The sequence below is a fragment of the Hippichthys cyanospilos genome, chromosome 9 (assembly GCF_059441005.1).
Source record: "Hippichthys cyanospilos isolate Australia breed blue-spotted pipefish chromosome 9, RoL_Hcya_1.0, whole genome shotgun sequence".
NCBI classification, from domain to species: domain Eukaryota; kingdom Metazoa; phylum Chordata; class Actinopteri; order Syngnathiformes; family Syngnathidae; genus Hippichthys; species Hippichthys cyanospilos.
In genome coordinates this window covers 11,105,350-11,129,772 of record NC_142377.1, presented here as the reverse complement: position 1 = coordinate 11,129,772, position 24,423 = coordinate 11,105,350, and the positions used below count along the sequence as shown (strand labels likewise).

Here is a 24,423-nt window from a genome sequence, read left to right as displayed (position 1 = left end):
GTCACAAGTAATCCAATTTACAGTATGACACTTCTTGTTACGCTTATATGCAAACACACACTTAAGATTTTTCAGCTGATTATGATGCTAGTGTGTTCTGGTTCCTGGAACTGAAAACGAACAACAAGTGGAATTACAAACGGAACTGTTGATCGAGGGTTTTTTTTTTATGCATTTTGTGACATGCAAGATAAAAAAAAACAAAAACCAAAAACAAATATAAGAGCAAGGTTTTAAAGATTATGTTCAGTGTGGTGTACAACCAAAATTGAGTAGAGCATTTTTCAAGGAAAAAAGAAAGACCTCATATAGCAAGGCGTTTTTTTTTTTAAAAAGGCGAAAACAGACCATGTATAGTAAGGCATTTTTTTTGGGAGGGGAACAATAATCATGCATAGTTAGGTGATTAAAAAAAAAGCCTAGTAAGGCTTTTTTCTCCTTCAAATAAAAGCTAAAGTGAAATACAGCTTTTTATTTTATTATTATTTTATTACATTACCCTATATATTTGGGTGTTTTACTTTCAGGGAAAAAAAAAAAAAAAACAACCATGAGAGTTTTTTGAGGGAGAAAAGAGACCTTGAAGATAGGATTGTTAGGGGGGGGGGAGTCATGTTTAGTTAAACAGTTGAATAAAAATAAATTTAAGTAAATATTGTCATTTTGCATTTTTTTGGAGTTAAAAGAGAGTTGAAGGCTTTTTTATGACCATATCTTAAGGTGTTTTTTTAAAATTAATAGGCAAAGGTTAAAAAAAAAAACAAAAACAAAAAACAATTGCATCTTATCTATGGATAGTAAGGTATTTCTAGGGAAAAAAGAAAAAAAATGGCAATGTATAACAGGGCATGTAAGTGAAAAATGTATATTAAAGCTGTTTTTAGGAAATTAAAAAAAACATTGAGGGAAAAAAAGACCATTATTTTATTTTTATTTTTTATTTTATAGAGTTTTTTTTTATTTTTTTTTAAGGGAAAAAATGTATAGTAAGGCTTTTTTTGATGTGTGGGGGGTGTAAAGTAAAGATTCCTATAAGGGCATGTAAAGGGCATATAAAGGCCCTTTTCACAAAAATACAACAGAAAAATGTTGTTTTGGTCTTTTAAATCTGTTTTTAACACCATGTAATTTTTTTTTTTTTAAGTAAAAACGTTTTTCAAGACAAACATACAGCGAGGCATTCTTTTATAAACATACTAAAAGAACATGCATACTACCAAAAAAAAAAGAAAAAGACTTTTATTTTTCAATTTTATTTTTCAAAACAGGATGTTATAACACAGATGACGTTTGTTAGCATTGGCAGCGTGGTTTGTTTAGCGACTTGAAAGTGAGTTACAATGGTTGAAGATCTGCTGCAAAAAGAGTTCCTTAACACATTTTGCTAAACAGGACATTTATACAAGAAAATTTGCACAAGTTCCCATTCTTATTTACTAGTTCAAAATCCACTCACGTACGCATCAAATACAAGCAGAAAAGTCACGTCTGGCCGAACAGACACACACTTGTTGCACACGCCTACGGAGAGAAAAACACAAGCTGTCAATCAAATTTATCACTGAAATAATCATTGGTTTCGAAATCAGGATTAGGTCACATGCCTCTATATCTGCAGATCATATAGTATATTTAATACATAGACGATTCTATCCATACAAAATATAAAAATATATGAGGCCTCATTTACAACACTATTTACATTTACAACGACTTACTTAACTTAAGTGAAATGATTAGTTCATTTAGCTATGTACATACTATAGAGCAAATCCAACAGCGCGGCCTATTCGCTAAGAAAATTACAACATGAAAAGCTCAGCTGTACCAAACAGACTGTATGCTTTAAAACAATTGCATCAGAATCAGCTTCTGCCAAAAAAAAAAAAAAAAAAGTTTTGATAAAACTGAAACAGGAAATCACACTGGTCAACAAAAAATGTACTCCGCTAGCTTTGTGTCCCTAAACATATTTTTGACTGACATAAAAGTCTACTTTTTTCCGAGCAGATCAGCATTTTGAACTAGTGATTGGAAAATGAAGCTTCATGTAGCTCTAGACATTTTTTACTCCTCTAGATGAAAAGAGTGCCACCTATAAGAGAGACAAATATCACAAGTGCTCCATGAAGCTTCATGTAGCTTCATTTGTCATGGGAACATAATCGTAATTACCGTAATTCACGTCAATTTGAAATGAAAGGACTTTTAAATAAAGACAAAGAAATTAGAACATTTATTTTCAATTTCAAAATTTGATTAATCAACAAATTAATCAACATTAGATCATCAAAACAATCAATTGCAGCCCCAGCTGTAATTCTTAGCTAAGTTTCAGGGGAAAAAAAATTGTTGATAAACCAAAACATAAATATTACTGTACTATAATCTATATTATAAAAAAACTGCTGTGAAAAAATGAAAAAAAAAATGAGGCTAGATTCAGAAAATCACCTGATTAGAAAAAATTGACCAGTATTTGTTGACCAGTATTATTAACTAATTCGCTGCGACGATAGACGCCACGGATGCATTTTGACTTCCTTGACACCTATTTCCGAGTGATTGGAAAAAGAAGCTTCATGAAGCACTTATATTTTTGTAACTTTCCGAGATAGTGCTGTGGGTTTACAGATAAATGCTAGTGCAGAGCAAATGCTTCATGAAGCTTCATTTCCCCGTTGGTGCTATTTCCTCCTGAGACCCAGCCTAAACGTTTGCGTCCACTGTTAACCAACAGTGATAATTTTTTTTAGAAAATTCTAGTGCAGTGGACATATATGAAATGTACCCAGCCTCTTTGAAGCAGAGGAAAGTATCAAGTGCTTCACGAAGCTTCATTTGTCCGTCACTACCATTATGTTTGAGAAAGACAGTAAAGTGAGGCTCATACCATCCTTGAGACATCACCAGGATGTCTTCTAATCAGCACACTAGGACATCTAAGTCAAAAGATATAGATCAAAATCAAATGTCCACTCCAGTGGACACAAATGAATAGGCTGGGTTCTCATGAGGACATACGTTTAAAAAAAAACAAAAAAAAAAACTTTGCTGGGAATGAATAGTTGAGTTATCAATGTTCACCGGCCGCTAGCGACTATCGCGCAACAAGACTCGAAATGAACTTTGTCCATCCGTTCTTCAGATATTAGTCAATGCAGGCTGGAGCAGACAGCTAAACGTTAAGAAATGATGCAGTTCTTGCTTTTTCGCCGTTTGTGCGTGGTTAACTGGGCAGTGCGGTTGGTTCCCCCCGTGCCAGCGCCGTACTTGCGGACAAGCTCCTGATTGCTGAGGTAGCGCATCTGAAGCGGTCGCGGGATGGGCTCCCCCAGGAAGTAACCTTCGTCCTCCGATTCCGACGACGAGGAGCAAGTGGAGCACCAGTCGTCATCGTAGTCGTCCCAGGAGTATTGATTCAAACCCGAGCGGCGCCCGGCCCCCGGGTTCTGAAGCGTTAGGTCCGATGCGGTCCTGGGGCATTGGCGAAACAGTTGCGGTTGGTATCTGCCGCCTCCCGAGACTCCAAAGCGCTCCCTGGCGCTCCTCGGGGGAGGGAAGCGGTCGTAATCCTCCCGAACGTGAAGCTGCGGCCTTTCCTGAGGTCTCGCCCGCCGCTCGGCCACCAAGTTGAGCGCGTTTTCCGAGCGGGAGCGTCGGGATCGTCTGGAGCGGTGGTGGTGGTGGTGTCTCCGTCTCTGAGGGGTTTCCTCCGGGAGTTCCATCCTGACGCTAGCTCCTCTGGCGCCGCCCCCGAGTCCGGAGCTCACCCTGCGCTCGCTTATAGGCGGCAGACGGGCGGCGTTGGCGCTGCTCACCAAACTCATTCTGTCTTCCTCCTGGTAGGCGAAGCCGGGAGGTAAACGAGACGTGCCCCTGACCGGGTCGCAATACTGCGGCTGGTATTGGGACGCCCTGGGGGGGTCGATTTCCATGTAGGGCTGACCGCCGTTGACGCTGTGAAGGGAATCTGAGCTCCGAAACTGAACGGAGGAGTTGAGGATGTCCAAATTGCTTTTCTCGGACACGTTCATTCCGGAGTCTTTGCTCAGATCGGGCATGGAGAAATGCGAAAGATGTTCTTGTCGCTTCCCGCCTCCTTCGGCAGAGTTGCCTATCAAGAGTGAAAATAGAATAAATAAAATCAAAAAGTGTTGATATATTTTCCGACGCAAAAGCGGCTGTTTTCCAAGTGGTTTCAGTAGTTCGTAAAAATAATACGTATTATTTTAAAGTTTATGGTTAGCAACAAGTAAATTGTTTTTTTTTCTTAAAACATTGCTAAAAATTTAAACTTGAAGTGAGCCTAAGAATATTTTTATGAATGGATATGATATGATGATTATTAACATTGTTATTTTTTTTAACTAAAAAAAAACATTCAAAAGAGTTTACCATAGAGTAATATAATTTATTTACTTAATTAGTGTAGTTCTTAAATAGTTTACTTTTTTTTTTTTTAATGTAGTAGTGATGAGAATATGAAAGTTCATGAAACACTTGAAAGGGACAATGTGTAAGATTTCGACTGTTTTTCATTATGGACAGCTGCATTTACCATTGCATGCAACTACAACAGACATGGCTGCCGTCGGAGGAGTTCCACCCCCCATGTGATATCATTTCATGATAACTAGACCTACAATTATATTTAAAACATACTGTTGGTAAGTACACATTTATTGAATTTATTCATTCATTTTATTATTTAAAAAAGGTCTGAATCTTACACATTGTCCCTTTAACTTTAGTTTTTTTTTGTTTGTTAGTTTTTTTACTGCAGTGGAAACGTAAAAAAAAATTCCACTGCTTCATAGAAGTGCTTTACGAAGCTTCATTCGTGAAGCACTTTTAGATTCACTATTAGATATATTATTATTATAATATGTTGCTGTTTAGACTCACAAATATCAATATCAAAAACGGGTCACCAGTGCTACAGGTGACTGCGCATCATGAAAGTTGTTTTCAAGACAAGTTTTTTACGCGACGGCAGCGAACGCATTCTCGGCCAGCATTTACCTGTACTGTTAGATATGGCCAAGGACTCCATGGATCCCCTGGGGGTCTGATCTAACGGCGTCAGTTGCTCGCTGAAGTTAAGTGCACTGATGGGGTTTCTGCTCCTGGCGGGCTGGGCGGGCGCCGCAGGCCCTCCTACTTCTCGGTCCCTCTGGAAGCCGTGCAGACTGATGGAGCGCTTTTCCGCGGAAAAGCCGCCGTTGTGCTGGGACGTCTCGGTGAAACTCTTCTGGGTCCTTAGCTTCGGGGGGTAGTATTCGTCTGGGGTCGGCTGCCGGAACCACATCTCATTCAGGGATTGGCCTTTCAGAGCCGAGATGGGCGGTCTCTTGGGGCCGCCGGGCTCCTTGACCCTGCGGTCCTGCGGTTGAAGGTTCTGTTGAGGGATACAGGAGGTTCTGACATTGCACTGGGTGAGGAGCTGCAGAGGGGTGGGGCTCGCCGCGGGTTCGGGTTCAAATTTGTAGCCCTCGCCGAGTTGCTTGTGGTTCTGCCAGGCTGGCGGCTCGCGGGTCAAACTCGGGGTTTGGCTGGAGAGACTCAGAAGGTCCATTTGTAACGACAACGGGTCCACCTCGCCGGATAACGTCTCCGTCTGCACCCCGCCGGCGTTTTTCGCCGCCTTGGAGCCGCGTCGGGACTCTCGGGTGGAGCGGGCGCTTTGAAAGGCGGAATCCGAGGAGTCCGAGCCGTTGGGCTCCTCGCCCAGGCTGCAGGAACGGGAGCAGAAGATTTGGCCCTGCTTGGGCAGGAAGGGGCGACCCAGCAGGGAGCGTTTGCAGCGGGCGCAGCAGAAGCAACCCTCCGAGGCGTGCCAGTGCTGCCCGTCGTACGTCATCTGGCCTTGGTCGATGCCTGCACGAACAATACACAAGATGAAACAACCGACGCAATAGAGTTTATTGAAAACCTTGCATTTTCAAAAGTATTTAAACACTAATTTGAGAAAATGCGCACACTGTCGTTTTCCCAGTCCAATGTAACATTTTTCGTTGAAAATGTTAGCAGCCACTTGGGGAGAGAATATTTTTCGTTTATTGGGTAATGGCTGCCATCTGCTTTTCAAGCGTCGGTTTTGTAATCGTTTCCGGGATTGCCCATGACATTGTCAGATGACGGCATTTGTTTTGAATTTGTTTGAATCGGGTGCATATATTATAAAAAGATGCGGGCCTCACATTTTTTTCTGCACATTGACCCATTTCGAAGAAAGAAGAAGACTCATACAATATTATGTGGCCACAGGAAAATATTTTTCAGTAGAGTACCTCCTAACCAGGACAAAGCATTTTTGGACGGAGGAAAAAAAAGTCTTCAGAGAGTTGCGCCATTCACATCAGACTTATTATTGGACCTAGATGCAATAGAATTAGAAGTCAAAACAAAGGCAGTCACTATGACCTAATTTAGCAATAAGTTGCTTCATGTTCTGATTAATTTGCTCTTAATTTGAAAAGAAAAAAATGTATTATTTCTGGCTTGACATTAAAAAGCATGACATTAGATTTGTTAATATTTGCAGAACAATAGTGATAGCAATACGGTATAAAGCTTCATGAAGCAATAGTGATATTTTTGGACTCCTCTAGATGGCATCCTTCAAACCGGTAAAGAAATTTTAATACATGTCCACCGCACTAACTAGCATTCATTGTTTAACCAAGAGCACCATCTAGAGGAGTGAAATCAAGAGTATTTCATGAATCTGCATTTTCCCATCGCTAAGGAACAGTATATTTCTCTTTTCAAATTAAGAGCAAATTGATTGGAACATGCTAAACCGTGTTCTAAGGACTTCTTTGCAAAACGTTGCAACTTTGTATACATTTATGATTTAAAGGTATGCACAGTCATGAATGATGCAATTTTCCAGCTGATAAGCCAGAAACAAAACATACCATTTTGAATGTACTATCAAAGTTTATTAAATCAGACACGGATGGCACAGTAGTCTTTTTATTCCTTTCCATCCAAAAATGCTTCATGCATTAGGTTGTAGGCTGAAAAGGAAATTCAAACAGATTGAACTAAAGTTTGAGAAGCACTGGATGAGACAATCCTGTGTACCTATATGTTCCCCACAGGAATCGCAGTACTCGGCGTAGAGGGATTCAAAACAGGAGCAGCAGTACGGTCTCCCCTCCTTCATAATGTAGCGCTGGCCCCCGAGCACCGTCTCGCACTCGAAACAGCAGAAGTGCTTCATGTGCCAGTGGCGGCCTTCTGCTTCGGTGCACTCGTCTGCCAAGATGAGCTAAGAAAGAACAGATAAGATCTTTTCACCACAAGGCCTGCAGAAATAAAACCTCAGGTTGCGATATCATTGACGAAGTCCGGGCTTTCCAACAAGAGAAGCGTTTCAGTCCAGCACATTAGTCGGACTGATATTTTTAACATGTAGATTTGGTGCAAGATTTTACTAGATAACTTCCATTCTATTCAATGCCACTTGAAATTTATTGAGGCTGCTGTGTGGCGTGAACTATCGTATTTTCCGGCTCATAAGACGTGCTTAATATCCTTTACTATTCTTAGAAAAATAAATAAATAAATAAATAAATAAATAACAGTCTGCTTTGTAAATGGAATAAAGTGTGTTTTCGATTTCACACATTGTGCGCGGTCAGTGTACCATGGGCCAAAGTAACGTTGGAAGCAGTTGTTCTTTTTCTCACGACTCAGATTGAGTTCATTTTTTCATTAATACCCTAATACCTTGCACACCATCCGTATTCCACCAATTTTATGAAGACCGCAATTAATAAACGAGTCAAATGGAATACCTTTCCAAACTCCATGCTTCCCAATTGAATCAGTGGGCGACATAACCTTTACATGATCCTCTCTGAGTAATATTCCAGTGTGAACAAGACTCGGACGTTGGTTCAGTCTGCTCGCTTCTTTTATTGAAAATAATGCGGTAAAACCCTCAGCTAACACAACAGGCATTGGCTGCTAACAGCCAACTGGTGTTCACCCTTTAGCTCGTGCCGTTACGGTAATTATTGCAAGTAAGAATACGACCGATATAAAAATGCGCAACTGTGCATCAAAATTCGGTTTATGTGGCTGATGGATTAATCTTCCTCGTCGTCTAATAAAAAGAAAAAAGTTTCAAATCTTTAAGTTACCGTTTGTAGGACACAGCCATCATATTGGCCTTTGTTTTTGCCGCAAAAAAATGTGTTAGCATGTCTATGTTTTTGTCATGCCAGAACTAGAACTATGATCTGATTTGTGTAAAAGAATCATGGGAAATCTAGTCCTAGTCTAAATGGGGTGTATTCGGCCAAAAACGATACTCGCTGAGCTTTTCTTTTGCAGCATATTTATAATTTTTAATAAACGGTGCCGCTGTGAGCAGAATGGCCCGGCCGGCTTCCAAGTTTCTGAGATGAAAAGCTGGAAAATGGTAAATATTGACAGCTGTTGAACTACCAACCAAGCTAGCATTTAGCATTCACCCAAGTAATAACACACAAGGTGACACTCTATTTCAAGTTGACTTTTGATTTCTCTAAGTAGGTCAGTTGCGTTAGCTGGGAATAAGTGGTGTCAGTTCAGACAAAAAGGCAGCAGACAAGTTTGAGCCGAAAGTCCTGCAGTGTGGAGAAAGGGATCCTGTTTTGTACGCGACACACAAAAAAATAATGACAGCGACTGTTATCTTTGGAGACAAATTTGACATTGAAAAATGAGGGTCCCCACTGATAATTCCCCGTTCCCAAGTTTGCCCGTGGTTGTTAAGCAACCACCGAAAAACGCCAAAGAGAATTGTTGAAGATACAGTTTGAGGGTTCTTTTCAAACAGATGCGACAATTAGTCTTTCATCGTGATTAGTCACGGGCGACCATGTGATGTTTATTTCATTCGTTTCCTTTCGCGGGCCCTAATTACGAGCTTTAATCGTCTGGAGAATTATTAGAGCTGAAGAGCATGTCGTTTACGGGTTGAGAATGTGCGTGCGTGAGTAAAACCAGCCAGCGTCATATGACAGCACTTTAGCGCATACTTGGGCAATGTGCGAAGAGTGTGTGCGTGTGTTAATCACGCTGATATGTCAGCGCATGATTGCGACTGGCGTCTACCTCATCGCAAGCGGTGCAACGCGGCTTGAGTCTCTCGGCGTGGTGTCGGCCGCAGTAGATCTTGCCGTCTTGGTAAAAGTAGATGAGGTCGACCAAAAGCTCGTTACACACGCTGCACACGAAGCAGGCCGGGTGCCAACACAAGGCGTGGCCGGCGCGGGATGCAAACACCGCCATGTCGCCGCCGTTGATCTGGCTGCCGCACTGGAACACATGGAAGAGGAAGTTCACTTTTAGGGCAAGACTTATATATTGACACTTTGATCGCCATTGACGTGAAATGACGTCAAAGAGGGAAGAAAGAAAAATTGAGCTGAAAGCCTGCAATTTATAAAATACAATGACAAATGAATAAATATTCATGTAATAGAGTTTGAATTTGTTTCAAACAAACACCTCTGGCTCAAAAGGAAGAAAAATTGTAAGGCAAACATTGATGTAAACCTGAAATAGATAAAGTTATGGCCATTAATGAAAATCAGCAGTAGAGCAAAACCGCAACTATGAACTAGCTAGGGAAAACGGTATATAATTTACATGTTATGTGATTAGTGATATTAACTAAATAGCAATATCCAGAAAAATAATAATAATGTGTTCCATTTAAAATGGTTGAAACTCTCATTATTTCAGCCTCTCACTAACAAATATCAATTTCTGTTTTCCTTATCGTGACCACAATTATTTTGTGTTCATGTTGAATCAAATTAAAACATTGTCTTTTTCTTTGTGGCTAAAAAAAAAAAAAAAAAAGGACAATTTTTGGCCCTTTTTCAGATAATTTGGACCAAATTAATAACTACTTATTAATTAATAAATTAACAGTGCAATAACAAGTAAACAAAGTCTTTAGTTTACGTGTCATTGCACTGTTAATTAAAATAATGTAATGTTTGTGGATGAATAGAAATTCAAACAAAAAAATAGTCTGATTTATCAATTATCTAGGAACACTATTCACAATAAATGATTGAAACAATGAAAATATTATTATAATCCAAAGTGGCAGCTACTATTTTGTTTATAATTAGTTTAATAACATCATTTTACATGTCAGAATTAATACCTTTAAAAACAGATTTTGCCACTTGGTGTTGACTGAAAATTATTTCAGTTTCTCAAGGATCAGGTGACAACCAATCACGGCTCGGCTTTCTAATGTCACATGACCAAACCCAGAAAACAGAAAAAAAAAAGTTTTTTAAAGACATTAATTGAAAAAAAGAAAAGAAGTAGTTTTTAACTGTGGAGAAGATATATCACCATCTGGGTGAAATTTCAGCTCCCTAGTATCTTCTTTCAATGCTTTCCTTTGGATACACAGATCAAAGGATTGAACATACCACACAAGGGTTAAAATATTCATCATTATTCTGATAGTCGATCTCTAAAGTCATTTGTCAAACAAAATTGATTTCTTTGATCGTAAAAATGAGTCACGGAAAAAGAACACACTCAGTATCGGACCATCACGATAATAACGTTCATGGCTGAAAGGCTCTTTGAAATTGCTCCATTTCTCCTCCGTGTGATGGAATCAAGCTGCTGTTGTGTTGTGTCTAAAGGCTGGGTAATATGTGGAAGAACTTTTCCCTAACAGCATCATCCCGGAAGTTGAAGTCCATTCCCCAAGCTCCTTCCATACATACATTTTACACCAAAACTCAAAAGGTCGAGCCGCGCTTACGTCTGCGGCCACCAGAGGAATTTGACTGGCGGACGGCGGTAGGGCAAAAGGGAGAAATAAAAAGCCGGTGATATATGGATGGGAGACGGGTGGGCGCATAGGAGTAAAAGTAGAGGAGTCGGAGAGGTAAACAAAAAGGAAAGCGGAGGAGACGTGGGGTCGTAGTTCACGAGGGAAGAGAAGATTTAGAGCAGAGGCAAGATGGTGACAGGGGCTGAGTTCCAATCAGCCCGCCTAACTGGAAGAAGGCTTGCAGCCGCGTGGAGCCGATGGGGAATGAGGCCCTTTAATCGATACACTCTCAACCGTCTTCTTGTACGTGCTCTGTGTACGTATGCCCGGATCTTTTGAGGCAAAGTCAAACGATTGCCGCGGACTAAATTGGACATCTTTCCGGCTGTTGTCCCAATAGGCCACTTGCAAGTGTATAAGGGAGGAACAAGAGCCGCGCCTTCATCGTGATTTCAATACTGACAAAAAAAAAAAATCTGGATTAATAATTTGGACGTAATCGTGCAGCCCTAGTTGACGGCAAGTGGCAAAATATCTTTTTAAATATATTATTTGTGTATGAAAATCATTTACCGTATTTTTCCGGACTATAAGCCCCGACTTTTTCCATCGGTTACTGCGGCTATTAAAAAACAAGTTATTTTGAGAAAAAAAAACAAAAAAAACTTTTTCCCACCGGTTAAGCAAATTTGGTTCGAGGAGCCAGTTTATGGAACAATATCCCTCCATCCATTTTCTATAAATATAATGTTGGGACTAAATATGCAGGCATGTTCCGTCTGTTAAAGAGCGGATGTGGCAGTTGGACAAAATATATAAAGAACATTTTAAAGTTTCATATTACCACCAAATACCTGCGCTTTATAGTCCAGTGCGGCTTATAGTCCGGAAAATACGGTAGCTATTAAATTACCCAAACAAGAAAATGTTTTTTTTTTTTTACTGCTGAAAATGGATAAACACGTTTAGTATAAGGTTAATAAGTAAGTTTCCCCCTTGAAATGAACAAGGTTATGCTGAAGAGTGAGCAAGTGGCATACTACAAATTACATCACTTCACATACATTGTAAAATGACCTACAAATTGCCAGCTGTCCATGTCACATGAATCACTCAATGGTCACGTTGCACTTTTGACCTTTATCCACCGATGTCACTCAGTAAGGATATTTGAAAGAGTGCCGATTGACTGCCACCAATAGCTTTGATATCGTATCGTATTCGCTCGCGAGATTTGAGAAGTTTCTACCTGTTCGCAGATGGCTCCCGTCATGGTGACAGGGAAAGGGCGAACGTTGCCACGACCGAGGTTTTCCCGTTTCCGTTGGTTACTGAAAAGCTTCAGCTCCCGCTTCTCCTCATCGTCCAAACTGTTGCAATAGCGCACCTGAACGATAACAGGAAGTGTCATGTCAATGTCTGAAGCCTAAATATCCAAACACGGGTCCACCTCTCTCTCTCAATAGTCCAGCGCTTCTCATTTATTTGTAAATTATATACTTTTATATCCAAATTTGGAACCTTTTGAACATTAACAAAAGAAAAAAGCCATTTAAATCAGCAAACATTAACTTTACTTTTTGCAGGGTTTATACAGGTTATAGCTTATTCTGAATCTGAAAAAAATAGCTTAAAGTGCTTTTAAGTGCCTGAAATAAAAAAAGTCAATCCTGATTCAAATTAGAAATATTTTTGACCAACTCAACTGTTTTATACTGAAAAAAATAAATACATAATGATGGATACAATGTAAATTGATCTGTAACATTAACACGACTATCTTAAATATTTTAACCTGAACAAAAAGGTATACAACGTTGTGCTGCTTTTTCCTAAATCGCATTATTCATAAATTTGATTTAGAAAAAAAAATGTTGCTGACACTGATTCATAAACGTTTTAATTGACTGCACAATTTTCTATAATGTATCATGATAAATTACATTTTTTTAATGATATTTTCTATAAATCTTATGTTGGATTTAATGTAAAATCATCCAAAAACAAATGTAATTTCAAAGACTCATATAAACCTTCTTTCTTAATTTATTACAATACTATTCTTGTATTGTATCTCTTGAAAAATGAAATGACAAATACAAACAGAAAAAAACGTTCGTAAAATACGGTATTTCTATTTTATTTGCTTATTAGGCTTTTACGAGTGAAAAAAAGATTTCCCGATCCGCTTCTGACTAATGGAATTTCCATGTCTTGTCTCCCTTGGCCTTATGGGTGGGAGGAAGGGGGAGATGGATGGAGGTAATAGGGGAGGGCATTGCTTCGGACTCTCACCTCGTTGTCATGGGGCGGCAGCTGATGGAGGAGCTGTTTGATTCGGTATTTCTCTCCCGGGCTGTTAACATAGGGCACCTTGTCCTCAGGGAGGGAGCTGTAGTACTGGTGCACCTGACAGAGACACATGAATTAGATCGCAGGAAACATTTTCATTATGGACATTTTATCTCGGCTATCGTTTCTACCTGAAAACTGTGTTGTTTTTTTCTTGTGTGCAGAAATATATATTAGCTGCCAGACTCATTTTGAGGTCCATTAAATTAGGGGGCGGATCTATTTAACCTTGACAAAAAAATTCAATTTTATAAAACGGTCAGCTGCTTCCTGGCTTAGCTTTTTGCAATTATATGCTTGACTGAATATCCTCCTGAGACCCTATTTGTGTCCACTGTAGTGGACATTTGTTTTTGGTCTACATCCTTTGATTCGTATCGAAGTCGTGTTCAGTCGAGGACATCCTGGTCTTTCCAATGATGTCTCGTGTTTGGGTGGTATGCAATTCACTTTGCTGTCTTGCTAGGACAAAAATTGGTTGTGATGCACAAATGAAGCTTCATGAAGCACTTGACAGCACTTTTGGTTCAAAGAGGAAGGGGAAATCTACTACATTTCCACTGCACTAGTATTTATCTTCAAACCGAAAGCACATATCTTGAGGAGTAAAAAAAAAAAAAAAAAAAAATCACAAGTGCTTCATGAAGCTTCATTTTCCCGTAAACGGATACATGAGTAGGCCGGGTCTCAGGAGGAAATAGCCGGTCACAATTTTAAAAGGTTTTTTTTTTTTTTTTAACTTTTTTTTTTCTTTTTTAAATTCAGAAATACAAATGAATGCTTTTGGTGATTTTTTTGTGCTTATTCTGAACCTGCTCTCTCTTTTTTTAATCTAGCACATCATTTTTTTTTATAATAATAATAATAAAAATAATAATAATAATATTACATAGACTATGGACAGGTTCAGCAACAGTTGTTTATTTTTCCAAGGGGTGCAATAACAATTATTTTGAAAATCGATAAAACGTGATTATTTGGTCGATGGATATTTTTTTTTAAATGTAGGAATAGTGGGATGCAATTCACTTTGCTGTTTTGCTAAGACAAGATGGACACAACAGTGGACACAAATGAATAGACTAACTCTCAGGAAGATATATCTTATATCTAATTCTTACAGATATTTTCGCCTGTTAGTCACACCCAGTTAGAAAAAAAAAAAAACTTCTTAGATTTAAGACTAGGAGTGACTCACACACACCCACACACACAAAGACACACAGCTGGAATCCATTTGATTTATGGGACACCAGCATACACTAAAATAAATCTTGTCTTTCCATCTATGCACTTGGACAAGGGAATGTATTACTGACCTGTAACATGTGCGAGCACACACCCCTGGATAAGAGGTGATTAACATATACGCATGTAGAAATGTGCGCGCGCTCAAATAGGTGTGCAGAAGCAGGATTAATGTTAATCTGTCCATTCCAAATTACCAGGACATTCTTCGCATGGCAGAAGCAGATAATGAATGTCATCTCCCTGTTATTTATGCTCGTCTTGCTATTGCACTGTAATAGGGGGTCGGGGTATAATGGAGGTCGGGCACTCAAATCGGAATGCGAGCGGTGGGTGGTGGGGGCAACGATTATGAAGAGAATTTCGCATTTTAGAGGACAAAGCTCAACTATGGGAGATATGAAACGGGTACATATAGAAGACGAAGATGTGATTGCTGTCGTTAAAACGGCAACTGCCTGTGAAGGCTCATGAAGCAAATCATCGGAATGAAAAGCTAATCAATACAATTGACTGGGTCAGGACAATCTGAACAAGCCATCTGTCAGATGAATGGACCTACTGATGAGAGCCTATCAGCTATGCCCTTGGCGATAACGCACACACACAGCTCCACCACACCTAAACTGTTCTTACACTGGACGACATCGTTTCGGTAAATCTTCTTGCGGGATCATATAAGTTTACTGTTCAGCTCGATTAAGAGCAGGAGGTTTTTGTTGAAAAGGTAAACGGTAGTGATGGGAAAATGAAGCTTCATGAAGGACTTGTGTTATTTATATATTTTTTCACTCCTCCAGATGGTGCTCTTGGTGTACAGAAAAATGTTTGTGCAGTGGACGAGAGGTACTTAAGTGCTGATACTAGTGGTGCAATGGATCATGCATAATGTGGGCGTTCACGTGAAGGCAATATTTTTTTACGTCGTGTAAGTTGCATGTAACATGTAAAAAACTGATCAAGGATTTTTAAAACATTAAAAGGCTCACTTAAAAAAAAAGAGCTTACCGAAATACCCGGATGCTAATGCAATACCTTTAGAAATCATTTTGAAGTTGCCAACACAACGTGTAGTAGCGCACTGGCTAGCTTGACTTGTTTTTGTGACATTTCAGCTCACTTATTCCAATAGTTATTACCATTGTGTACTATTGTTGATTTATACATCAACTAATTTCAATCTTGAAATCATATTTAATAGTAATTAAGGCGGTTAGGAAAGCCTGCTTGTTAATTATGCAATTCATTGCAGAGCACAAGTCACTGGCACCTAGCATCTAGCGCTAATGTGGTGACAAAAAATAAGTAAACAATAAAAATATTTATTTGTAATTCATTAAACTTTATCTGTTAATAGGATTCCACTTCAGCATTTGTTTGTACATCAAAAACAATTCAAATCTTCAATCAACTGCAGTGTTTGTTTCTTCCAGAAGAGGGCCCTAGTTGGTACAGGAGCCTCCCAAAAAAATTATTGCATTTTCCAGGCAATTGGCCTCAAATGTCAACAAGTGCCCCCCGCCAAAATTTCATTGAGCATCACCAAAAATGCGCATACATTATCCTTAAAATTGAAGCCAGATTGAAGCTCAGATTTGCACTTGCATTGCACCATTCTGTGCTTGACTAATGGGGGTCAGATCCACAAACCCAAAGGAGAGTTTCATGCAAAAACGTGAAGTCGCGTCTTGCAAAGTCACTGTCGTGCAAACGAGAGTTGTATTCACAATACATGCACTCCCATGTTTTCGATTCGTGAACTCAACAAAATTTCCCACTCACACGAATTGTTCAGCATGCATACTTTTTTTTTAAAGCGATCTTAATGCATAGATACATCAGGAGCAGACAGAAGTACCCCGGTTACAACAGATTATGTCAAAAAAACAAAAAAACAAACAGGTATGCTTAGATTGCGTTCTTTTCTTCTTTTTGTGATTTGTGATGTGATGTGGATGAAGGCTACTTTGCAATTCACCTTTTATGTTTAAAGAAAGTGGATGTGTCTCAAATTGTACTTTTCAGTCATTCAAAGACCACGTTTAAAATATTTTACTTAAAGTTGTGTTCAAAAAACCTTCTTCATCTATATATGACCTTATGAGTTGAATTTTTTCCTTTTTTTTTTTTTTGCTAATATGAAAAACGATCCCATCTGTTACTCAAATCATAATCCGATCCGAACCGTGAGTTTTTTTTTGACCCGTTGCACTCCAGGCTGATACATGTATAAAGAAAAAAAAAATCCTGTAATGCTACCAGAGGAGCACACATGACATCCACTTCCAACAACAACAACAGGGTTGCATTTGGGAGGTGACGGGCCCACCGCCCTGAGGATAAGATCTGAAGACAGATACCGCATAAAACACACACCCGATTGCGGCGAGAGGCGGGAGGAGCACTTTGTGATAATAACTGTAATCAAAAGCAGATGAAACTAAAGAGCGAGCACAATTTCGATGTGTGCCGAAAGGAGCATTTTCGATGTTTAAATGGGAGGACTCGCAGCTGAGTGACGGCTTCAGCTGCTTTGCCTTCAAGTCACGGCTCGGGCAGATGGAAAAGGCTGTATCTGGCACCGGTGCTGACAACCTCTCAACAAGCCTTTTTATAGTACATATTAGTGGATATGCGTTTTAATTTTCAAGAAAAAAAAAAACATTATTAGAAAAAATGGGCTCAGCTTGTCCCTTGAGGTATTATTAGAGAAAAGGCAATATTAATATGCATTTCCGCAGCAAAATTTCGGCCTGCCTGTTTAGGGCAACTTGAGTGCTACAAATGAAGGAGCTAAACCTGAAATAAGTTTTAAAATAGAAAAAGTTATGCAGAGCCATTCCCAAAAATCAGTCTTGCTTTAATGCTAATGTTTGGCATGGCTAACCTTTAATAATAACATTACATGCTAACATTTAATGGCATGGCACACTCCTGATAGTGTGATAACTAAGTAGTTGTGCCAAGTTGAAATTTGACATGTTGTCACCACCTGGGCGAAATTTCAGCTCCTCCGTGTCTTTATTCAATGCTTTCCCTTTCACGAGAAATGCCTTTGATGTAGGAATCAAACAACTGGACAAAATACTGCACAAGGTTTAAAAAAAAAAAAAAAGTTCGCCGATTGTGGGAAACAGCATCTTTTTTATCATTTTCCACAACAAAATTTAGGCTCCCCTGTTTTTAGGTTGGTTGACGATCAACTTGAGTCTAACAAATGAAGGCATTAAGCCTGAAATAAGTTTTACCCACACCCTAGTGACCATGCCAAAGTGCCCTTGAGCACCATGTTAATTCCACTCCTTTACCATTTGATAAGCATTTTTTTTTGGCACAAATTACAGTCCTAGGCAATGATGACTGTCATTAGTGATGGCTCTAAAAGACTGGAATCCATGAAGTAAAGGAATAAAAAAACAGTTGCTGTTACGAGCTCAAGCCTCACACAGTGACCATCAGTGTCAAAAGACAAGTCCTTTTGCCAATTTCCAACAGATCTGATTGTCATTTCACAGTTTGTAAAATATATCTTTTGAAAATCGCTCTATCTTTGGAACTACTGCAGAACACACGTGACAAATCAAAAGCAAATGTCTTCTTCTTGCATGGTATTGAGCTCTTATCACATGATAGCTTGGTAATCTTTGCAAAATTATTGTTGTTGTGTATCGTAGCAGAGATTTGCATATTTTCTCCCTTCTATATTCTTGTGTACACCGATGGTTCTCAAATGGGCGTACGGGAAAACACTTTGGGGTTAATAACACATTTAAGGCGGGTTATCAGCAAATCTAATTGCAAATTAATGCTTTTTAAGAATGTGGCAGAAACAGTACTTTTTTCAAAATAAGAGCAAATAAAATGGAACATGAGGCAATTTATTGCTCATTTGTGTTACAGTGTCTTTGCAAAACGTATTTAGGTTTAATACAGAAGCGTATTGTCATTTGTGATGCAAAACAGATGATGTTACACAAACTATCACCTGAGTTGCTGAATAAAAAAAAAAAACAAGAAAAAACACAGCAATTGTAGTTTATTCAAATAGACACCGATGGCACAAAACCCTGTTTGAAGCCCTTTTTGCCCCGCCTCCATCGAAAAGTGCTTTGCGCCGGTTGCTGGGTGCTAAAAAATATTTCACAGGGGGTACATTCCTCAAAAAACACATTTACAAAATTCCAATTACATTATTGAAAAAATGGTTGAGAACCACTGGTCTAAACATTAATTTACATTTAAGAATCCGTGCATTTTCCCCCACCACGTAGCCCCTCGATCTAATGATCTGATGATCATAACCCCGGCCTGTATTTTTGGGACACCTTAACATTGGTGGCAAAACCCCACACTGCAGTAGCTCATCAAACCTAAGAGGAAACCTAAACTAGCTTTTAAGATATATGAGCCTAATTTTAGCTTCTCATCGTTTACGCCTGTCAAATGTCCCAAATCAGAACGCCGTCGCTTATTAGTAGTGATGGACGGATGAAGATTCATGAAGCATTTGTGATATTTATTTCATTCCTCCAGATGGCACTCTAGGTTCTAAGAAGCAAGGGAAATTTACTACATTTCAACTGTATTAATGTTTATCTTTAAACTTCCTTTTCCCTTTAGGGGTCACCACAATGAATCAACTGCTTCCACCACTCTAGCTTCTCCTTCAAGGTGGCCGTGAGACCCGAGAGAGAAATGAGAAATAGCCTCCCACGGTGAAAACGGAGAGCTTCCTATTGACCACTTCATCACCCTCGGCTCATCAACAAAAAGAAAGCGGCTTCCATAAACACTCCTTCCAGCCCATAAAGCCAGAAAACAGCTCAATGAAGTAATTGGGGCTGTTTAATGTGTTTGTGTATCACACAAGCTTAGCTGTGCCGCTCGCTGCAAGGCCTGATGAAACTTCTATGTAAACATGTTTGCAGGCACAATGGATTGGGAAACTGTGACTGCGGGAGTTTTGTAATCCGTGTTGTCCTTTAGCCGGCAGGCTAAGCAAGCAAAACCGAGGCGCTATCAAATATTGGAAGAGTTATTGTATTTCATATGATTTAATAAACCTTCCTGGTGTAATTATATGAAGACATTTGTCATTAATCTGGTTTAATATAGTATAAACTAACCTCAGGTTAAATTCTACTCTACCCTTAGTGTTATACTTATTTATTTGTTTTTGTTATGTTGCTGCTGTTGGATTAACATACACTTTTCTAATTTGTACACTAATAAGCGGGTAGGTACCTGGAACATTTTTTTAAACCAACAAATTTTTTTTTTCCTTTCTTGGTTTTTTTTTTTTTTTTTTGCTAGCCACCAGCAAGCAAATGTGTGTATCTGTTCGAGTGGTCAATTTATGGAACAACTATGAAATAGAAATGAAAAGATGTGAATCAATGGCTGTGTTCAAAATGAGTTTAAAAAATATATAATAAAAAAAAAAAATATATATATATATATATTTTTAATAATATATATATATATATAAAATTAAAAAAAAATATATATATTTTTTAAATGATATACATATATATTATATATATTATATATATTATATATATTATATATATATATTTTTTAAAATAATATATATATTTTTTTAAATAATATATATATATATATATATATATATATATATATATATATCTACACATGTCTAAACTGAATAAGAGAATGTATAAAATTTAGGGTAATTTGTGACGTGTAAATTTTATATACAGTACACAGTATATATGATTTTATTTCTGTATTTACGATTGTATATAGGAATTATGTGGAATGTGTTTAAGAAAATGTATAAAATTTGGGGTACTTTGTGATGTGTAAATTTTATATACAGTACACAGTATATATGATTTTATTTATGTATTTAGGATTGTGTATAGGAATTATGTGGAATGTGTTTTTACGTTCACAAAAATAATGTATCAAACAAAGGCAGTCAAAAGAAGATGCTATTGAAGTATTGATTTCGATTTTGAACAGCTAACAGTATTCTGTTAAGTGTTGAAAACATCCATCCATTTTCTATGAATATGTTGGGGCTAAACATGCAGGCATGTTCAGTCCGTTAAAGAGAGGATGTTGGCAGACAATTACAAAAAAACCCCATTAAATAACTAAAAAAAACAAGATAAACTTAATATTGTACCTGCTCAGGTTTGAGTCCCGGAGGCACCCAGGCGTACTCTTCCAAAGCGCATCCAGAGTCATCGTCTGAAGTGGAGTTCCTCTGGAAGTCGTACATCAGCTTGGTCACCGTCTTCTCCATTTCCACAGGCATGGCGGTCACTGCATGCTCCTCTCGGCGACACTTACAATGCACACAGATCTTCCTGTCGTCAATAAAAAAAAAAAAAAAAGCGTGACTACCTTAAGTTGATGTCATTAGACAAACTGCAGAAGCACAGATAATGTTGGGTGTAAAAATAAAAGCGAGCTATACGATCTTTAATTTACGCAAGCACAGATTTGTGGGGTGGAAACATTTTTTCATTTGAGCTCAGCGATTCAGAGAGAACACCACGAGCGTGGAAACACACTCTTTAATAAATCACCACTAGATGATTTCATCAGAAGCAAGCTGATACATTATAGTTGATTTTTAGGCCCGTGAACAAGTCTTAAATCAGCAAAAAAAGGAGCCCTATTTTTACAGGCTTTTTAGAGAAGGGGTTCATGTGTGAAAAATACTCCATCATCTCACCTACTTGGTCGTAAGCACAGTGAAGCTCTATTGATAATTCTGTAAATACCCCTTGACTTTTTCTTCAAACCAGATGGGGTCTTTACTCACAAGGGGTATAAACTCCTCTAAGGTCAAGGGTCATGCTTCCCACAGCACACTCACAGTAAAAATGTTGGGGTTGTGAATACAATGCTTAACAACCCTCTTAGGAACCTGGGCTTCATTCTGCTTTTATTCCTTGTTTGAGAAAGAGGAATAGGAACAGAATGAAGCCAGAGACTTGTGCCAGAAAAATTGCGCACACATGTGTGTGATTAGCATTTAATATCAGCAGCGAGCAAAGTTTGGTTAGTCAAGCTATGCAATAAAAAAGGGTCAATGGATAAAATTCAAAGTTGATTGATCACCTGGTCGTTAAAATCTACCAAACCATAGGTTAGTTGAATTTGCACTTTTACTGTTGGGAATGGTATTCCCCAATTTGATATAAATTCTCATAATATTCTGTGCACAACACATTGGGAAAAAAAAAAAGAATAAGCCATTCCTTGTTACCATTAGCGGTGCAACGTTGTTGGGTTGAATCAACATAAAAAAATGAAAACATCTGATTTTACTTTGGAAAAGAATCAACATTTTTGTAGATTTTCTGACAGGTTTACAGACCAAACCAGCAACTAAATCCTAAAAGCAAATGTTAGGGAATTTACTGCACTGCCAATTGGAAAAAAAAGTTTATTTTTATTCAAGGTAAATAAATTGAAACTTTTTAAAAAAAATCTGATTAATCTGTCTTTTGTCAATCATCGGTCAATCAGATTTTTTAAAAAAAGTTTCAATTTATTTGATTAATCTGTCTTTTGTCAATCATCGATCAATCAGATTTTCAAAAAAAAGTTTCAATTTATTTGATTGATCGATGATTGACAAAAGACAGATTAATCAAATAAATTGAAACTTTTTTTTGAAAATCTGATTGATCGATGATTGACAAAAGACAGATTAATCAAATAAATTGAAACTTTTTTTAAAAAATCTGATTGACCGATGATTGACAAAAGACAGATTAATCAATGATTAAAATAGTCGTTCGTTGCAGCTCTTTCCCCTTCTTTCTCTTTAGTTTTTGCAAACAGATTGTGTACAAGCTACTTGCAGTATTTTGGTAGCACCTATTCTGATCACATGACCTCAATGGGCTGGTTAAAGCATTCATTTGCAAAACAATGAACATTTTTGCCAATTTTATGATATCACAGACCAAACTAGAAGCTAAATCTTTTAAAAAACGGATTTTGTAGTAATTAAAAAAAAACAAACTACAGTATCTTTTATTTATTATTATTTTTTATTAAAAGGGATATAAATGTATTTTTTAATCGACAAAATGTCAAAAGATTAATGGCTTATTAAAATAAATGTGAGTTATAGTCCTATTTATCATACAAAGGAGTATAATGTAAAAATAAGCCTTGTTCCAACACTGAAAACTGCAATAAAAAAAGAATTTTGGCTTCCATTTACACTGGTTTATGAAGAACCTGAGCAGGTTCATAACTGCGTGAGTGCTTATTTTCCTTAACACACCATTTACAAAGCTTAACCAGTTATTACAATCCCATGACACGTTGCTGTGGAAACAAACCTAAATGGAATACATGAAGCAAATTGCTGGATAAAAACATTTCTCATGAATCAAGTATTTTATGTAGCCTTCACACAATGAAAACAGACACACACAAAAACGGAGTGAGACTGTAACACTTCCAAGAATGAAGATTAAACAGATTAGTTTCCGACTATCACTCATCGGGGAGACGGAACAGGTTGTGGATTAAATAATGGAAAATAAGAGCGTACGCCATCTTCACTGACGGACTGTTTACGCAAAATGGAGACAAGGTGCATACTGTATCTCCAGATTGCCTTTGTCCTTGACGGCCCCTAAGGCAGCGAAAAGAGGGAGACAATCTCATTACCCTCCCAGACGGACGCCTACTTGTCTGACTGAAAGCCGTCACAGAGGAGATTAAAGACACTCTGCACACCGTTTGACACACAGACAGCTCAGGTGGTCAAAGCATGCATTTATGGCGCCTGAAGCGCTGGTGGCACAAAAACGCCGTATCTTTTTCACGATAGAGCTTCAAGTGGTTTTATTTTACCTCAAGTGTCCGCTCAAATCAAAGTTTCCCCAGGACATGTCAAAACTTGTCATATGTGAAGCATACAGACAAGGTCAAAAGTTGGAAGGGTTCTCCATCACCACTTCTCAGCTATTACTGTCATTTTTAGTTTTTCAACAGCAGCGTGAGCAGAAGCTGAAGCGCAGCGGACGGCGAGCCGCAAAATGCAGCGAATGACAACATGCAGAAGAAACCGCAAAATTGCCAACCGTGTGATAAAAAAGTCCAAACTCAAGCAAACCGAGAAGTCTCAAAGTCGTCAAAGCGGCACAAATGCTGTCATTCACAGCAACCCGATTTTCCTTCTTTGTCATCATTTCTAATTTGACAGAGCTTAGCTGTAACAGAAAAAGAACGCTGATCCGTACGAGAATAAGCGAAAGATCCAAATGTGAGGACAAAAGAACAAGTCTCACAGTCGGACTGCATGTCAAGTGGTCAGCTGTTTCTATTTCTGCCCCGGGGTCTTGGGTGTGTAGAAATAGCCTTGGAGGACCTGAAGTAAAGTATTTCACGCTGCATTCCTTCTTGGAGAACAAATCTCAGTGTGCAGCCCCACGAGGGTTGACCTTGCATAGCCAATCAAGAAGCAGTTACACAACTTTCACACAATGTAAAGTTTGGGGTGCTCAAACTTTTTTGCCCCGAGATCTACTTTTGCAACAGCCAACCTCCTAAAATCTACAGGAGCTCAGCACCAATTCAATAAATTTATAACTCCTCTTTTCACTAAACAAAGATGAAAATGATCTGGGTGAGATGGTTTTGTGTGTGTGTTTTTTTAGCTTGTTGCGCCAGAAGTGCAATGAAATACACTCCATTATAGCAAAATCGCCAAATGTTATGAGAAACCTAGTCAGTGTTTCAGAATAATTTGTACAATAACAAGTTATGTATGAAAAGAACGGCCTTGGTACGCTTTTATTTTGAAGTTCCTCCCGGAAGCATGGTCAAAACAACTGTGGACTTGATAACCTTTTAATCCCAGAGAGCAGCTCCCGATTTAAACACACTGTCCTTTTTCAAATGTCACACAACAAACAAAAATGAAATCAGATAACATCGCACACAACGTCACAATAACACTTGCATCAAAAATTGATTGAAGTATTTTGGGGTGTAATGATTATTCGATT

At 38.4% G+C, this 24,423-nt stretch overlaps 1 protein-coding gene across 1 annotated transcript in view; it reads right to left on the bottom strand.

Moving 5' to 3' along the window:
- Positions 1 to 1,221: 1,221 nt before the first annotated feature.
- Positions 1,222 to 24,423, bottom strand: part of prickle2b (prickle homolog 2b) — a 30,053-nt gene continuing 6,851 nt past the window's right edge. The window contains exons 2-8 of the mRNA XM_088424117.1: positions 20,565 to 20,748; positions 13,109 to 13,222; positions 12,063 to 12,200; positions 9,115 to 9,318; positions 7,093 to 7,279; positions 5,026 to 5,880; positions 1,222 to 4,117 (exon numbers count right to left, since the gene is read on the bottom strand). Of these exons, the coding sequence (XP_088280243.1) occupies positions 3,186 to 4,117; positions 5,026 to 5,880; positions 7,093 to 7,279; positions 9,115 to 9,318; positions 12,063 to 12,200; positions 13,109 to 13,222; positions 20,565 to 20,696 (2,562 nt within the window). The 5' untranslated portion in view covers positions 20,697 to 20,748 and the 3' untranslated portion in view covers positions 1,222 to 3,185. The remainder of the gene's footprint in view (positions 4,118 to 5,025; positions 5,881 to 7,092; positions 7,280 to 9,114; positions 9,319 to 12,062; positions 12,201 to 13,108; positions 13,223 to 20,564; positions 20,749 to 24,423) is intronic.